Source organism: Coregonus lavaretus (assembly GCF_964263955.1).
Source record: "Coregonus lavaretus genome assembly, chromosome: 6".
Lineage (NCBI taxonomy): Eukaryota > Metazoa > Chordata > Actinopteri > Salmoniformes > Salmonidae > Coregonus > Coregonus lavaretus.
Genome location: NC_139993.1, coordinates 38320109 through 38338990, shown reverse-complemented (window position 1 = coordinate 38338990; position 18882 = coordinate 38320109). Strand labels below are relative to the sequence as shown.

At 42.1% G+C, this 18882-nt stretch overlaps 1 protein-coding gene across 2 annotated transcripts; it reads right to left on the bottom strand.

Moving 5' to 3' along the window:
- Positions 1–5197: 5197 nt before the first annotated feature.
- On the bottom strand, positions 5198–18829 carry LOC311131349 (AN1-type zinc finger protein 5-like). Of its 2 annotated transcripts, none has more exons than XM_084164295.1 (5): positions 18696–18829; positions 12759–13082; positions 12409–12533; positions 12097–12204; positions 5198–6487 (listed from the first exon to the last, which is right to left on the bottom strand). In XM_084164295.1, the coding sequence occupies exons 2-5, from the start codon at positions 13031–13033 to the stop codon at positions 6339–6341; spliced, it is 657 nt and encodes a 218-aa protein (XP_084020421.1). In that variant the 5' UTR covers positions 13034–13082; positions 18696–18829; the 3' UTR covers positions 5198–6338. The 2 variants fall into 2 exon arrangements, with proteins under 2 accessions (XP_084020421.1, XP_084020422.1); XM_084164296.1 differs by having other exon boundaries at positions 12759–13038; positions 18696–18720.
- Between the last annotated feature and the right edge of the window lie 53 nt (positions 18830–18882).

The window sequence follows — 18882 nt, the reverse complement described above, 5'->3', positions numbered from 1 at the left end:
ATATGATGTATTTCCTATTCAATAAAACTGTATGAATAAGGATTGAAATTACAAATGCTTTCTAAATATAGCATAATCAAATTATAAAACGAATAACTATAATATTTCACCTTCCTTATAACTGTAAAATACATATTTGTATGTTTATTGTTAGAGAAAATGTGAATATTTTCTAAAGATCTCTCTTGATCAAAACGTCTCACAGAGTTAATGTCTCACAGAGCTCTAGCTTGGCTTCCTGAACTCGTTAGGAACTCGCCTTTCATCTAATATTGATCTTGTCCATCTATGACAAACAGAACGTGTTTTCTGTTTAAAATCTGATTTATTTCAAATGAATGGCTATAAATCGATCTCTAAATGTGCTACCATGATTAAACCACTCTCTCCTGCTGCGCTACGATATAAGGATTGCAGGCATGTAATTTGTCGGTGGCTGTGATGTAGGGTTCAGCCAGGAGTTGATGGATAGTCGGAAGAGCGAATGAAATGGTAGGAGGGAGGAGGGACCTCCCAGCCCAAAAAATACTACTGTGTCGGTGAGAACCAGGGCTATCGCTCAATGCAAGCCATTTCGATGTACGGTATCCATAGGTCGATTTACAAGAGAAAATGTCGGTCAGAACGGGTACCAGAACCACGCAGGTGGGAACCTTACATCTAAGCATTTTGCTGAGTCAGAGAAACACAGCAGTACAAAGTATTGTGTGAAGGTACAGCTGCAAACGACAGGCAATGTAATAAGTGTTGTCCATTGAATGTACTCCAGGTGTTGGGAGGTAGTGATATAAAATTTGGCTTTTTATAGGATAAACCTGTTAAGAGGAAAGTCTGAATCCATGCGAGAAAAATGCTCTTGGCATCCTAGGGCTACCTCTCTGCTTTACCAGATTTGTCCTGCTTAACCTGTTGTACAAATAAATACAAAAGACAGTGTTAATTTAAAATAAACTTTGTGATTTTATTGTTTTATACTTACTCTTACACATCATACAAACCTACATTTTAAAAGAACAAAAAATAAAACGATATCTGGAGGTGTTTCTGGGGGACTGGTGTGCCAAAGGACTTGACTGCACTTTTGCAATTTCCTGCAGGACAGATCTACAACTTGTAACATTCTGGAACTCAGTTATTGTCCACTCCATCTCATACATCAGTGAAATGAGTAAAGTACTTCACTGTCTTATATGGTAAATCAGTTCTGCAGTGACACATTGAGAAGATATTGCCAGATTTGGTCACTCATTACCTGGTTACTCATCATCACGGATCAAAAGCTTTGTAGTAATGGCCTCAAAATGCAGACAATGATTATGTTGTGCTACAAACATGCTTCATGGCATCATTGTTAAAGTGCAACAGATTGAAATTGTAGTAGATGTTTTCGTAACATCAATCACCGATTCTGATCCGGTTAAGTTTATTCATTTACATTCAATTGCAATGATACAACAGATCTTATTAAGCCTAAAATATAATCCCAGTGGACCCCACAAGGAAGGCTCAGTGTGGTCAATTCCAGAGCTAAAAATATCTTGATAACCCTGTTTGTAACATTCAAACTGCTCACCTTTTTAAATGTTGGGGTAGTCTGAGCAGTCAAGGGAACTATCAACCTGTGAAACATCACAATTGCAAAGACAAATCAGCCAAACTGAAGGACAAGCCGACTCCGTTCCCTTGCCCTAAAACCGGGTACACTCATCAGGTAAACTCGAGGCCACATCTCTGCCCACTTTAAAGCCAGTTTACTGCATGCCCTTCAAACAGTAACATCACAATGGGGAATAAACCTACAGAAAAGTAGGTTTTTCATCTCACAGACAGGAGCCTAGTCCTAGCCCATTTTACGCATACCTCTTCTCAGGTGCTCTTCTTACATGGTATCACAGGCACTGCACAATCTCCACTCAGATACTATATATAGTGTGAACCTAAATTCCAAATGAGAACCCAGAGGACTGATCTCTTGCCACAGGGGCATTGAGCTCCTGGCTTGGGTCAGGAACAGACGGCCTTGGTGTTTGCATGCCAAGACTGAGCCACTTAGAACTGTCCTTCACGAAGACGTTCTTTAACTGGCAACACTATCCAGGCTAATGCTCCAATCACAGGTTCATCTAAATCAAGACCAGGCACCACACCCTAATAGGGATTTGTTTCTCTCTTAATCATATCACAAATCAACTTTTACCAGTTGAATGTAGACACAAATAAAATACTTTTGTATTACATTTTTTCTGTGTTTTATTTACAATAAAAATATGCAAATAAAGTCATATAATTAAATATGCTCATATCTGCATACGACAAAAACTATTCTGGACACTGGGTGAAGTCAGACTAAATATTTTTGTTTCATTTTGTTAAGACTCTCCAGGACCGGACTTGGCCAGAGCAGATTGTGGATGAATACTTTTTTCATCTTTCTATCTGTAAAATATTAAAAGGCATGTACATAAAATGCATTTTTGGCATATTTCTCAAAATAAAATGTTGTCTAGAATAAAAAAAGAATTGACAGCATATCAACAATTCTCTCTGGCCAAGTCTGGAGAATATAATAATATGCCATTTAGCAGATGCTTTTATCCAAAGCGACTTACAGTCATGTGTGCATACATTTTTACGTATGGGTGGTCCCGGGGATCAAAACCACTACCCTGACGTTACAAGCGCCATGCTCTACCAATTGAGCTACACTATATATACACACAAAAGTATGTGGACACCACATAGTGGATTCGGCTATTTCAGCCACACCTGTTGCAGACAGGCGTATAAAATCGAGCACACAGCCATGCAATCTCCATAGACAAACATTAGCAGTAGAATGGCCCGTACTGAAGAGCTCAGTGACTTTCAACGTGGCACCATCATAGGATGCCACCTTTCCAACAAGTCAGTGCTTCAAATTTCTGCCCTGCTAGAGCTGCCCTGGTCAACTGTAAGTGCTGTTATTGTGAAGTGGAAACGTCTAGGAGCAACAACTGCTCAGCCGTGAAGAGGTAGGCCACACAAGCTCACAGAACTGCCGAGTGCTGAAGCGCGTAAAAATCGTCTGTCCTCGGTTGCGACACTCACTACTGAATTCCAAACTGCCTCTGGAAGCAACTTCAGCACAATAACTGTTCGTCAGGAGCTTCATGAAATGGGTTTCCATGGGCGAGCAGCCGCACACAAGCCTAAAATCACCATGCGCAATCCCAAGCATCGGCTGGAGTGGTGTAAAGCTCGTCGCCATTGGACTCTGGAGCAGTGGAAACGCGTTCTCTGGAGTGATGAATCACGCTTTACCATCTGGCAGTCTGACGGACAAATCTGGGTTTGGGGGATGCCAGGAGAACGCTACCTGCCCCAATGTATAGTGCCAACTGTAAAGTTTGGTGGAGGAGGAATAATGGTCTAGGACTGTTTTTAATGGTTCGGGCTAGGCCCCGTAGTTCCAGTGAAGGGAAATCTTAACGCTAGAGCAGGGGTGGGCAACTCCTCGGGAGCCTGATTGGTGTCACACTTTTGCCCCATCCCTAGCAAACACAGCTGATTAAACTAATTGCATTCTAAACTGAAGATCAAGATTAGGTGATTATTGGAGTCAGGTGTGTTAGCTGGGGCAAAACTGGTGCCCACCCCTGGGCTAGAGCATACAATGACATTCTAGACGATTCTGTGCTTCCAACTTTGTGGCAACAGTTTGGGGAAGCCCCTTTCCTGTTTCAGCATGACAATGCCCCCGTGCACAAAGCAAGGTCCATACAGAAATGGTTTGTCGAGATCGGGGTGGAAGAACTTGACTGGCCTGCACAGAGCCCTGACCTCAACCCCATCCAACACCTTTGGGATGAATTGGAATGCCGACTGCGAGCCAGGCCTAATCGCCCAACATCAGTGCCCGACTTCACTAATGCTCTTGTGGCTGAATGGAAGCAAGTCCCCGCAGCACTGTTCCAACATCTAGTGGAAAGCCTTTCCAGAAGAGTGGAGGCTGTTATAGCAGCAAAGGGGGGACCAACCCCATATTAATGCCCATGATTTTGGAATGAGATGTTCGACAAGCAGGTATCCACATACTTTTGGTCATGTAGTGTATCTAAGGATAACCACACAACATTTGGTGACTGCAGATGCTTCTGAAGCTGAGATTTTTTTTTTTTGCCGTGTTGGAAGAGTTTGACTTTAGGGGAATGACAGTTAAAGACAAGTACACTGAATTAAGACTACCAAACGCCTATTTAGACCCAATCACCAACTCTTCAAAGTAAGTTACTAAATGTAGTCCAGTTTGTAACAATCTTTATGAAATGGGCTTTGAAATGTATGATGCATGTCCATTTTAGTGGTTAAAATTAATTTTAAAAGGTTGATGACAGTAGTATGATAAACTAAAGAAAACATAAATTTTCATCAAGTTTGAAATGGTTTACTTTTGGAAAATAATAATAAATGGACCAAAATAACAACAAATCTCAACATTGATGCAAAAACGTCATTTCAGCCTGTGGTGCCTGGCCTCAAGTTCCGATTAGTTCCTGTTCATATAAGAGAGCTCATTCAGTTCAGACTTTCTCTCAAAAGGGCCTTGTTGTTTTGCCAGGTGTCTCATTTGCTGTTTTTCAGTATCCGCTTTTCCCACACAAAATCATATTTTTCAATGACATCCACTATGTTATGAAACAAGAAAAAGCATGAAGAATCTGAAAAATCAATGTTTGATTCACCTAAAAAACGCAAAACTGCCACAAATTGTTTGGAAACAAACTGGTGTGACCAATCCTGAAAACAACCACAGCGACACGAAGGCCCTTGCTGAGGATTGAGACAGTACCAGTACTTTGGACATATAAGGGTTGTGTTTGACTGTCTGTTGATTCACTGAATGTGGGCAGTCAGGAAGAACTGGAAAGCAACCTAGCATGACACTGTCGAGAATAAATATGTCTTCCAGGGTGATTTTAACCCTTTGACAAAATTCCACCCCGTTTGAAGACACAGGAATTACCGGTGGGTGAAAGAAAATAAAAGGAAAAGAAAGCAGTGCTACGGCATTTCTTTCTTTAGGGTAGTAATGAACACTAATACACACATATTAATAGCCAACCAGTTCTGTTATCATTCAGCATATAATCAGTGGTCTGCTGGTGGTTAGGGAACAAGGAGCGTAAGCTCTATGGAACAGAAGAGGGCATTCAAGGAGAACACTACATTATGTCCTGCCTGGATTGGCAGAACATGCTTTATTCTCTGTAGCAAACCTGCAGAGATCAAATTAAACTATAAAAGACCCGGATGCTGAAGAAAACTGAGTAAGTTAACTTGCACATTCAATGTCTTGTGCTCTGCAGTTGAAACTTTAATTGTTGTGCTTTGATTCCATAATAATGGAATTTTCTGCACAGTCCTAATCTGAATTTATTAACAGGACTCTACTCAATCACATATCAGAAGTTGTATTTTTCAAATGGTTACATAATCAGATGTAAATGCTATAATAGAATTGAAAGGTTGAGTACAAATCAAATGATTTGCTGACATGCTGCCAATCCTCCAGTACACAAACCAACCAAATGATCATAAAAAAATAAATAGAATCCAATCACACAATTCAAGCAAACTACAATATATTAATATAGATCTGATGTCATACAGGAAAAAATAAAAAAAACAGAACTCACTCAGCTATGTCGAGGCTCTCTCGATAACCCCCTCCAATAACTGTTCATGCACCCAATATCAGTATGATAAGTCAATATATATCAAAGACCAACATTTCTTGAAAATTTGTTTGACATGTTATGAACGATTCACCTAAGGGTAAAAAAAATAAATAAAAAAAGTTAAAACAAAAAGGCCCATTTGACAGAAACTGGACAAAGGTGTTTTTCTCTGGGAGTAAATTAATCTGAAGCCCTCAAAAATATATTGCTGGTACACAGAAACTCCCAGTATTGATCTTAACTCGACATCCTGATGTCCTTATCGGAGATGTAGCATGCCCTTAAACATGTCACTTCTGTCTCATTTTAACCACCACACAGGGGTGATATAAAAATTAACTCAACAGTAAAAATGAAATGCCCACCAAACCCTACTGCACTCTCCCTGACTCTCAAGCAAACAACACACACGCAGACCATCTCACCACACAGGCATTCACACTCAAACGGTCACTCTAGGAGAGAGGGAGATGGTAATAAAGGGAGCGTCCGGACAGGGGCTGTGACACTGCCACCCCACCCACCTTATCCTACCATGAACAAATGAAACCATTTTAGCTGGTATTATGACATGCCGCCATTGTTCCAAATTTGCACGTCAGAGACTTTTCTACTTAGTCCTCATAACTTCTGGATCTTCTCAGCCACCACGATAGGGTTCTCCTTGCGTATGCGGGCCGCGGCAGCACCTCGGTAGTCGTAAGGACAGTCATGTTTGTCCGAGTAGCGGTGAATGGCGCAGAACAGGTTACCACAGCGACAGTCGAAGCCTAGTGAGTGAGGAGATGGACAAAGTTAACAGCCAACCATATCGACGTCTCAAGAGTCTCCAAGGTCAGTTCCAACCAACTGGACCAAGACGAGAACCTGAGATGTGTAGTACTAGTGTGCCTACTTAGAGGGTGGTGAGCACAAGGCTCTTCCAAGAGAGGCCAACGCCACAGTAGAGCGCAAGCCAGCAGTACACTGTGAAATGCAGTGGACCGTGAAATGCACCACTAGCCTGCAGTATGTTGCTCTCTACATCAACAGCAATGTGATAGGTAGACTACCTACATACAACAAGCTGTAGCCTACGCTTAGAATAGGCAATATGAAATACACATACGCAAATATTGAAAAAACAAAAGAAACGTTTTTTTTTTTTTTTTTATATATATATATATATACATTTTTACATTTACATTTTAGTCATTTAGCAGACGCTCTTATCCAGAGCGACTTACAGTTAGTGAGTGCATACATTATTTTATTTTCATACTGGCCCCCCGTGGGAATCGAACCCACAACCCTGGCGTTGCAAACGCCATGTTCTACCAACTGAGCTACATCCCTGCCGGCCATTCCCTCCCCTACCCTGGACGACGCTGGGCCAATTGTGCACCACCCCATGGGTCTCCCGGTCGCGGCCGGCTACGACAGAGCCTGGATTCGAACCAGGATCTCTAGTGGCACAGCTAGCACTGCGATGCAGTGCCTTAGACCACTGCGCCACTCGGGAGCATGTGGCAGCCAATAAGGACCATGGTATTACATTTTAGTCATTTAGCAGACGCTCTTATCCAGAGCGACTTACAGTTAGTGAGTTATATTTATTTATTTTTCATGTTCAGTCTTTAGGTCTCTTGTGTGCTATTTTTGCACTGTGATAAATATGGTGTTCTGACGTTCAAATAGGCATGGAGATCAATCCTGTGTATTCAAATTAGATTGAATTTAGTTTAAAAAAGAATATATATACACATCCCATTGAGAGAGCATCAAATCAGAGCTGCCTAAGCGTAGTAACAAAGATAAATCAGTTATGTATGAAAAATACTAACTGCTAAGCCCTGTGTGCTTCTATTTCCCCACGGGTAAAGATGCTAGTCTGAATCTTAAACACCTAAAAACTCAAACTCAGAATCAAACTGCTTTGCACTCAAGCGCAATGCCTCATAAACCCTTCGAACTTGGCAGTAGCTAACATCAGCTCTCCCGATATGTGTGCGCCCGAAGGGCTGAAATACACTACAACATTTTTGCCAGTTCTACGGGCTCTACCCATCAGAGAACCTTGCATATGTAACGATTGAGTCAAGCCATATCGTAGTGAACTAGTAATCAGTAAAGTACATGCACCTCCGCAACAGTACGATTGGACAATGGGGCCCAAATCTGGCTATATTTGCTGGGCAGGTTTGTGTATGTGTAGTAAGGAAATCATCATGGCAACCGAGGAAGATGCAGTGTTCCTTTATGTGCATTGTTATCAGGGGTGTAGTGCAGCCAGTGCACAGCTGAGCGACTCTCCACCACTTCTCAGAATGGTGCTGGTTTAATCAAGTTTAGAAAGTTTAAATCATATGTCTCGATATATCTTTTAATGATTAATTAGTAATCTACATAACAAACCGAATATAATAGCATAACGTTAGGCTCTACCGTTAGACCAAAAACATCACGCAATTAGGCAACTTATGACATTTTATTATCATTGTGCTGAATGGTTGCATTATTTTTCGATCTGGTTAGAACTCAACAGCACGTGCCATTAGGCTTAAAGGTCCAATGCAGCAGTTTTTAATCTCAATATCAAATCATTTCTGGGTATACAATTAAGTGCCTTACTGTTATTGTTTTCAATTAAAATTGTCAAAAATAGCTTCTTAGCTAAGAGCAATTTCTCAAGCAAGTATTTTGCTAGGACTGTCTGGGAGTGTTTTGAGCGGGGAGGGGAAAACAGAAAATTAGCTGTTACTGGTAGAGAGGTTTGGAACTCTTTCTTTTTCTAATTTACCACATGGTGATGTCACCATGGAAGGCCAAAACTCTTCTCCCACCAAAACAGGCTGAAATTTCAGGCGGTCTTTTCAATCAGCTCTTACACTAAAATGGCATTATAACCATTTCACTTTCTTTTTTTCTTCTTCTTTTTTTACATTTTAGTCATTTAGCAGACGCTCTTATCCAGAGCGACTTACAGTTAGTGAGTGCATACATTTTCATACTGGCCCCCCGTGGGAAACGAACCCACAACCCTGGCGTTGCAAGAGCCATGCTCTACCAACTGAGCTACAGGGGACTATTTTCACAGCATTATTCCAACCTTAGTGTGGAAATATATATAAAACAAAAGAAAAATCAAGATTTTGGGCCTTTAATATGCTTCTTAACTCCCTCTACTCTAAAATTACTACTTAGCCTGCCCTACATCATTCAAGAAGAATAAGATCGAAATGCATATTCCCATGAAACTGATTGGGATCAAATGGTTGGCATGCAGATGCAGCATGGACGCTTCACCCGTATAACGTGAATAATTATCATTCAAGATCGACAGTGATTATGGCCTATAATTCTTTATAATTTGGTGTTTTATATTTTTTTTTAGATAGAAAATGTTAATTTGAGCCACTATGTGTAGGTATAGGCAATCGTTACATCTGGATGATGCATTGCATGCCATGTACAGTCGTGGTCAAAAGTTGAGAATGACACAAATACTAATTTTCAAAGTCTGCTGCCTCAGTTTTGATGATGGCACTTTGCATATACTCCAGAATGTTATGAAGAGTGATCAGATGAATTGCAATTAATTGCAAAGTCCCTCTTTGCCATGAAAATGAACTTAATCCCCCAAAAACATTTCCACTGCATTTCAGCCCTGCCACAAAAGGACCAGCTGCCATCATGTCAGTGATTCTCTCGTTAACACAGGTGAGAGTGTTGACGAGGACAAGGCTGGAGATCACTCTGTCATGCTGATTGAGTTAGAATAACAGACTGGAAGCTTTAAAAAGGAGGGTGGTGCTCATTGTTCTTCCTCTGTTAACCATGGTTAGCTGCAAGGAAACACATGCCGTCATCATTACTTTGCACAAAAAGGGCTTCACAGGCTTATTGCTGCTAGTAAGATTGCACCTAAATCAACCATTTATCGGATCATCAAGAACTTCAAGGAGAGAGGTTCAATTGTTGTGAAGAAGTCATCAGGGCGCCCAAGAAAGTCCAGCAAGCACCAGGACCATCTCCTAAAGTTGATTCAGCTGCGGGATCGGGACACCACCAATGCAGAGCTTACTCAGGAACGGCAGCAGGCAGGTGTGAGTGCATCTGCACGCACAGTGAGGCGAAGACTTTTGGAGGATGGCCTGGTGTCAAGAAGGGTAGCAAAGAAGCCACTTCCCTCCAGGAAAAACATCAGGGACAGACTGATATTCTGCAAAAGGTACAGGGATTGGACTGCTGAGGACTGGGGTAAAGCCATTTTCTCTGATGAATCCCCTTTCCGATTGTTTGGGGCATCCGGAAAACACCTAAGCCAAGGGAGTGGGCTCACTCACAATTATGCCTAAGAACACAGCCATGAATAAAGAATGGTACCAACACATCCTCCGAGAGCAACTTCTCCCAACCGTCCAAGAACAGTTTGGTGACGACCAATGCCTTTTCCAGCATGATGGAGCACCTTGCCATAAGGCAAAAGTGATAACTAAGTGGCTCGGGGAACAAAACATCGACATTTTGGGTCCATGGCCAGGAAACTCCCCAGACCTTAATCCCATTGAGAACTTGTGGTCAATCCTCAAGAGGCGGGTGGACAAACAAAAACCCACAAATTCTGACAAACTCCAACATTGATTATGCAAGAATGGGCTGCCATCAGTCAGGATGTGGCCCAGAAGTTAATTGACAGCATGCCAGGGTGGATTGCAGAGGTCTTGAAAAAGAAAGGTCAACACTGCAAATATTGACTCTTTGCATAAACTTAATGTAATTGTCAATAAAAGCCTTTGACACTTATGGAATGCTTGTAATTATACTTCAGTATACCATAGTAACATCTGACAAAAATATCTCATAACACTGAAGCAGCGAACTTTGTGAAGACCAATACTTATGTCATTCTCAAAACTTTTGACCATGACTGTATATTCAAAAATTATATCATACAACAGGCTTAGGCTACCTTTCGGTACCAATTGATGATGTAATAATAATAATAATATAAAAAAAGAGCTCCGGTATGCCCCCCAAAAATGACACTACCGATTGTCATGCTCCGAAAAAGCGAAGACAAAAGCAAGAAAGAGGCAAATTTGGGCATGTGACTGGTTACGGAAAAGAGGCCAATATGGATTGTCGATTTTGCAGAAAGAGCTCGAGGTAAGAACAGGTTTAAATAAGACTTGTAACATAGCCCAGGAGACAGATTTCCATGCTAATATTCAAAAATGTGCATAGAAACAATGTGCATTTTCCCACCAGAGATGTATTTCCATCAAATTGACTTGTTGCAGATAAAAGGCTGTGTGTGATGACGTAGTGCACATAAAATCCCCTTTGCAGTTAAATTCCCGTGTACCGAATAAAAAAATACAAGTTAAATGGGTTTCCATCGCATTTAATTCTACTAATGGTTTTCTCACAAAGAAAAAGTGCCTTATATAATAGAGAGTGTGCCCACTCTGGTCTTGGCACGTGCACTCTAGTTGAATCTGCGCGCTGTTGGCTAGAGCGTACGTATAGCCTACATGAGATTATTATGGACAAAAGAGCAAGATTTTTATTTGTCAAATGGCAGCCACGCATCGATGATCATGTCACCAGAATAAGACCCTCGATATTTATTGGAAAGGAGCATCAAGCTCATCACCTTGCACTTTCACCACTGTGTGAAGTTCATCATAAAATAAGTTATCTGTAGCCTCCTAATAAACGGCATGCTTTCCCGACGAGTCATAGTGGGGGACCACACAACATGTCATCACGTGACTCCACGTTTACTTCCATATGATGGTTATATCAATATTTGCTCATAAAAGCGTTTCCACCAAACATTACTCGCAGAATTTATTTTACCAACACAAAAAGATCTCACCTTGTCTAGCGTATTTGGTTTTGTTGACATTTGCAATGTTCACCGAACATTTTTCAGTTTCCATCAGGTCTGTCATAATTTTTTATCCGACATGTACTTTACTCACATAAAAAGGTTGGACGGAAACTGGTTAGAGAAAATGGTTAGAGATGAACTTGTAAGGTAGGTGAAGAGAATAATTTATTGTTCTGAGTAACTGATTGGCTGACGGAGGGACATGCCTCGCATCTGCTCTGAGCACTGCTCACACTTGGCGATAATGGCCGATTTGAGGCAGAATATATTCAACATGCCGAAAAAGTATTGGGACGCCGTAAGTGCCCAGGAGCCTATGACAGCAATCAACCGCAAATCAGGTATGCACTTACACTTTACGGGCTGCAGCACTAAGTTTTACTCCGGGTTTGCTCCGATTTCCTCCAATTTGGGAAAATGCGCCAGGAGCCGATCGGGAGCCTGTAGATCAGGCTAAAAACGTGTAGTGTCCACCCAGCTTAAAACCCTCTTCAGTCTTACCCGTGAGGCCCACTTTCTTCCGGCAGGTGAAGCATCGGTTCTTCTTCTTATTTTTGTCAGGGGTCTGATCACCATCAGACGAGGGCTGGGCTCCCTCCCCCACTGGCTCTGTTAAAATATAACATCTGACTGAACTTTAAACATAGATACCCATATAGGACTGTTGCTGTTCACCCTCGGGTGGCTGTAGTGTAGTTATGTATTACAAGACAAGGCAGGAGGCATGCCATATAACGTTACTGATGATGTAGACATGGAAAACAGTTTGGAAACCAAGAAAGTATCAAGCTTTTTCTCCCCCGTTGTTCTAACCTGGGTTTTTGGATGTCCCCTCCTCCTCCTCCTCTTCCTCGTTCCAATCAGCCCGGTCTGAGTCAGTGGCTCCAGTATCCTGGGAGATACTCATGGCTGTCATCTGCTGGGTTACTGGGCTGGGACTATAGACACACACACACACACACACACACACATACACTCAGACCAATAATGAGGTGAACAACAAACCATAATCCAATATTCAGCCCAGGAGGAAGCCTAGGGAACTCCAAAACACAATGATACACCAAAGCCTCTTGAGCAACAGCTTACTGTCAATTGAATGGATTCCATTGAGCAGTCTGTGTGTTTGTTTGCAGAGACAAGCTGATTCTCTGTCAGCATACCTGGATGTCCTTTCCTCAGCAGGAGTGACCCCTTCCGTGCTGGGTTCCGCCGTCGTGCGCTTCACCGACACACCAGCTGCTCCCGGGAACCCCACTGGCGATGACGTGACCGAGCCTTTCTCACCTGGGGGGCTGGAACGGCCCCCGCCCTGTTGTCTCTGCAAGTGTTCCTTGTAGCAGACCGAGCACATGCCGTTGCTGCGGGGATTACCATAAAAACCGCAGCCCATAGTGCAAAGCATTGGCACTTGCGTCTGATTGGTCTCCTGAGCCATGCTCTCTGACAAAGAGAGGGGGGGGGGGGGTGGGGGAGAGAGGATATTCCTGAAATGGGGTTGAAGAGTTAGTCAAACTAGTGGCCATTTGTTTACATGAACATTCCTAAAAAGGCTAAAAGTGCTTGGAGACCAGCATTCGAGCAGGAGAGCAGTTTTGAGTGGTTCTGCTAGGAGTAGGTGCGAATGATTGATAATTAGTTTAGATTATTAGAGATGATACTGACAGATATCTGTCTAGTACTGGTGATGAGTGATACATTTTGTTCGATACAATACAAATACCGTTTCTTGTTACTAGCAGGGAGGCTACCCAATCCAGAGGCTGTACTTATTCTGTTAAATTAGGTTTAGAATTTGGCACCCATAATGTACAGTAGGTTTCAAACCACAAAACCAACTTGTTCACTTCACTTGAATGGTCAGATATAATTGACAGTGGGAAAACAAGTAGCTACAGTGCATTCGGAAAGTATTCAGACCCCTTGCCTTTTTCCACTTTGTTACGTTACAGCCTTATTCTAAAATGGATTAAATAGTTTCCCCCCCTCATCAATCTACACACAATACACCATAATGACAAAGCAAAAACAGGTTTTTATACATTTTTGTAAATGTATAAAAAAATTGGAAATTTCACATTTACGTAAGTATTCAGACCCTTTACTCAGTACTTTGTGGAAGCACCTTTGGCAGCGATTACAGCATCGAGTCTTCTTGGGTATGACGCTACAAGCTTGTCACGCCTGTATTTGGGGAGTTTGTCCCATTCTTCTCTGCAGATCCTCTCAAGCTCTGTCAGGTTGGTGGGGAGCGTCACTGCATAGCTATTTTCAGGTCTCTCCAGAGATGTTTGATCGGGTTCAATTCCGGGCTCTGGCTGGGCCACTCAAGGACATTCAGAGACGTGTCCCGAAGCCACTCCTGCGTTGTCTTGGCTGTGTGCGTCGGGTCGTTGTCCTGTTGGAAGGTGAACCTTCACCCCAGTCTGAGGTCCTGAGCGTTCTGGAGCAGGTTTTCATCAAGGATCTCTCTGTACTTTGCTCTGTTCTTTTTTCCCTCTATCCTGACTAGTCTCCCAGTACCTGCCACTAAAAAACATCCCCACAGCATGATGCTGCCACCACCATGCTTCACCGTAGGGATGGTGCCATGTTTCCTCCAGACGTGACGCTTGGCATTCAGGCCAAAGAGTTCAATCTTGGTTTCATCAGACCAGAGCATTTTGTTTCTCACGGTCGGAGTCCTTTAGCTGCCTTTTGGCAAACTCCAAGCGGGCTGTCATGTGACTTTTACTGAAGAGTGGCTTCCGTCTGGCCACTTTACCATAAAGGCCTGATTGGTTGTCCTTCTGGAAGGTTCTCCAATCCCCACAGAGGAACTCTGGAGCTCTGTCAGTGTGACCTCCCTGACCAAGGCCCTTCTCCTCCGATAGGCCCTTTTCACGATGACGTCATCTAACTTCCGCCTTTCCGCGTAGCAGGTTAACTTCACTTCCGTTCGCCCGTAACCTGAGACTTCTCAACGAAAATACAACTGTTGACCACTAACTAGCAAGCTAGCTACTTGAAGAAATTCCAAAAGGTACGTTTAAGTTAAATTAGTAAAGTTAAGAGTAATAATGTTTACGTATATGCAATGGTTTGTAACTTGCTAACGTTATTGTTAATTCATAATTGTTCACTGCCTTAGTTACTTAAAAGTGGGCTAACGTTAGCTAACAACAACTTAGTACCAGATACCGATAACGTTAAAAGGTAGCGTTACATTGCTGCCTGGCTGTAATGTAACAAGTTTACTTAGCTAGCTATCTAACCCTTTGTTAGGCAGTTAGTTTATTCATGAATGTATAGTAACTCACCTATTCAAATACTGTTGTGCATGATAGCTAGATAAATATTGATTCCTGGTCAAAGCTGAATGTTAATTTAGCTGTTTCTTTTCTCTCGGTGTCTGTATCGCAACAGTATCCCATCCAACACCGAAGCATGGCACAATCTTCGAGAAGATGCTATTGCAGTGTACCATTTTGTTCAAACAACAAACAGAAATTCCCGTATCTGAGTTTTCACGATTTCCCTGTTGATGGAGAAATACGTGCCCGTTGGGTGAGGGCGATCAGGAGAGATGAGGGACCAAGTTTTAAGATTCTTCGTGGGAGCACCTTTGTTTGCAGTCAGCACTTTCCCCCTGAGGATAGATACACATCGGCCAGTGGACGGATCCGTATTAAACAGGGATCAGTGCCGTCTAGATTCCACTGGAATGATTGGGGTAAGGATAGGTAGACAGCGTTAAACGTAATACTACTGTAATCCAATAATATATTACTTGTACAAAATGTTTAATAATTTAATCCTGATGCAATATAGCTGCTACATTTTGTCATTTTAGGGACTGAAAAGTGATTACCAAAATGTATCATGACAAGCATATGGTTAATTTCACACATATAGGAGGCGGCTCACAAGCTCAAAACACAACAAAAAGAAAACTTATCTATCTTAACCTATCTTATCATAATGTTAGAGAACTGTTTATCTGAGAAACCTGAAGCCGATGAGCCTCCTCATTTTTCTTCATGGACCTGTAACATCGCCCTCTCACTGTCACCTCACCGTTAACTACACTTGAGACTGTTTCAATACAGTGATTGGGAGAAAGGGCGCAGCATTAGCCATTAATACATTACTGACTCTTATCTTACGGTCGATACAAACAGCAGTAATATTAAAAAGAGGCTGCAAAACAGAAACTCGTCAGCTCATAACCTTCGCTAGCATAGGGCTAATTTAAGCTAAATAAAGATAAACACGTACCTTCATAATCAAACAGGTAACCTTCAACGAAGAACTTGTAGCCTTTATCAAGCTTCGATCTTGAAGTAAGGGACCACTTGTCAGCAAGTCGTTCTACGTCGTTAAGTCGTATTGGTGGCAGATGTGAAAGGGACTGGGTGAACTCCATAATGATGTGCTACTAGCTAAGCGTTCCTAAGCGACACCGGATGTAAACATAACCTGCATCGCGGCAGAACGGAAGTTGTCTGACGTCACGTGAAAAGGGCCTATTGCTCAGTTTGGCCAGCTCTAGGAAGAGTCTTGGTGGTTCCAAACTTCTTCAATTTAAGAATGATAAAGGCCACTGTGTTCTTGGGGACCTTCAATGCTGCAGACATTTTTTGGTACCCTTCTCCAGATATGTGCCTTGACACAAAGGTCCTGTCTCAGAGCTCTGCGGACAATTCCTTCGACCTCATGGCTTGGTTTTTGCTCTGATATGCACCGTCAACTGTGGGACCTTATCAGTGGCGGCTCCTGAAAAAATTCTCAGGGGGGGCAATTTTTCTGATGATTTAGGTGACCTACACACATTTTAAAAAAGATATGTCCAGCAACAACATGAAGACAGGGGCAGCATATAAGTCAATACCAGAAGCATTTATTGACTGATCTCAAAAGTGTTGGCTTACCAGGGTTGGTGGAGCCCTCAGTTTCATCTTTGCCTCGCAAAGCTAACTCAAACACTCCGCAAAACTTCACACACTGGATTAGCCGGCTGAGGATGTGGCGGTTCTTGCTAATGTCGTAGTAAATATATTTGTTATAGTGAATATGGAATATGATATGTTGAGTAAAATGTTGTGCTAAGATCTATTTAGGTCAGGAGCTGGTTATAAGTTCTGTTCCTATCCAATAACAATGGACAAAAGGGTCCTATCTTGTCAGCCTTGTCAGTTTCAGTTCTCCAGTAAACTTGTGATTATCAACACTAACCTCATCGTTGTGGCGGCGGACAGCTAGCCTGTATCCCTCATCCAGTTGAGTGGCAATGTTCACTCTCCCCAAAGCAGACAATCTCAAACAGCTATCCATGTGGGTCTTTGACAGCTCATGTTTCTTAATCTTTCCTGAAAGATGGTGCATGTCCGTTACACACCAGTCGCTGTCCAAGCGGTGCTGTCTGCCGTGCCGCCTTCAGGGTGAAAGAGTAAGCAGGGGGTAGCAGAAGACTGCATTAGCTACATCGCAGCCTGCTAGCCAGGTTTTTCGTTCGTACCAATTTTTGGAAAATCCTCGGGTGTAGGACTTTCCGCCTTTAGTAGAAACCTGTTGAATTATTAAATTTGGTCTGGGAGGTCCTAATTGTTTCGTTGCCAATTTATCTGGATTTGTTCGCCGACAAAAAGTAACTTATTTCAAAGAGACAATCGAGTTGCACTGAACGCTATAGCCATCTTGATAGTAGTACGTGAATTGAATGACGCTGCTACCCGCTCTTTTCTTAGTTACGTTCATGGTTATGTTACGTATGACGAAAGCGCGTAAGTGCAAGCCCTCAGAAACCCATAGAGATTGTATTGAAAGCTCTGATATTTGAAAAAAAATTGATTTTACATGGGAGTCTATGAGAGACTTCTGGGCGATTTTCAACCTGACTGAAATCGCCCCAAAAGGGGGGGGGGGGGGCCATTTGAAGCACGACTTTAGCCTGATTGGACATTTAGTGGCAGATCAGACGTCTAGATTAGAAAACTCATAACTACTGTTGCCGTGATATAATTGATGAGAAAAAAATCCCTTCCTTTTCCCGTTTGGCAGTGCGTCGCCCATATCGCCCTAATGAACACACCGCCCCTGGACCTTATATAGACAGGTGTGTGCCTTTCCAAATCATATCCAAATCAATTGATTTTACCACAGTTGGACTTAAATCAAGTTGTAGAAACATCTCAAGGATGATCAATGGAAACAGGACGCACATGAGCTCAATTTTGAGTCTCATAGCAAAGGGTCTGAATACTTATGTAAACAAGGTATTTCAGTTTATTTTTAATACATTTGCAAAAAATTATAACCTGTTTTCGCTTTGTCATTATGGGGTATTGTGTGTAGATTAACACAATTAATTCAATCAATTTTAGAATAAGGCTGTAACATCAAATGTGGAAAAGGGGAAGGGGTATGAATACTTTCAGAACGCACTGTACATATCGCAATTCCCTATTAATCTTGTATCGAATACAACCGACTTTTTCTTCATTTGTGTTGCTCAACTAACTCAGCACGAATGTGCATGTGCCATTGAATCGGTTTACATAGTACGAGCAACACAAATGAGGAAAACGTCGGTGGCTGTATTCGGGACAAGCAAAATTGAAAACAAAGAACACAAAAATGTCTGCATTGTCTTGCTAACTAGTTCGATACTTTGCTAGACTTCTTGCCATATACTGACAATAATAAGCAAACTAACTCTGGCTGGTAAATTAGCTAGCTAAATTAGTAACTACAGCTGATTGTTAACCCAGGTCGGGTTTGTCTGCAGTCGAAAACAATTCCGTCCTCATCTCATTAAGACGTTAGCCTGCCCTAGAGACTTGCTAACGTTTAGGTGATTGAAAACAATACAAGCGAAGTCATTTATGTCCTAGATGTAAATATTAACTAGCTTACCTGGGTAATGAAATGTCAATAATTAAGTTAGTCAGGCGGATTACCTTTCAAAAGTAACACGACTTTCGCACAAGTGGCTAAAAACTAAACGTTACGTTAGCTGGCTAGCTAGCATGAAGCTCTAAGCTAGTCAGAGAACGCATCTGACCGGATCGATCGGTTTACATTAACGAAACTTCCAATATTTTACTAAGGCAAAGCAGTACCTGAAATACGAAGTGCTGCGGATGTCGACGACCTTCCTTGCTCTCCACAAACGTAGTAATAATCGATACCTTCTGTGCGCGCGGTCTCCTAACCAGCGCTAGCTCCCGACATTCGAAACAACGACCGTGACGTCATTCTAAGCGTAATTTTTCTCACACGCGTGTCCCTATTTCACATTAGCCAAAT

What these genes read in the sequence shown, in the direction of transcription:
- LOC311131349 (XM_084164295.1), bottom strand. Translation starts at nt 13,033, where the DNA reads ATGGCTCAGGAGACCAATCAGACGCAAGTGCCAATGCTTTGCACTATG. An exon ending in GGGGACATCCAAAAACCCAG is followed by an intron (nt 12,205 to 12,408) that starts GTTAGAACAACG and finishes ATATTTTAACAG; the next exon opens with AGCCAGTGGGGGAGGGAGCC. An exon ending in GAAGAAAGTGGGCCTCACGG is followed by an intron (nt 6,488 to 12,096) that starts GTAAGACTGAAG and finishes CTCACTCACTAG; the next exon opens with GCTTCGACTGTCGCTGTGGT.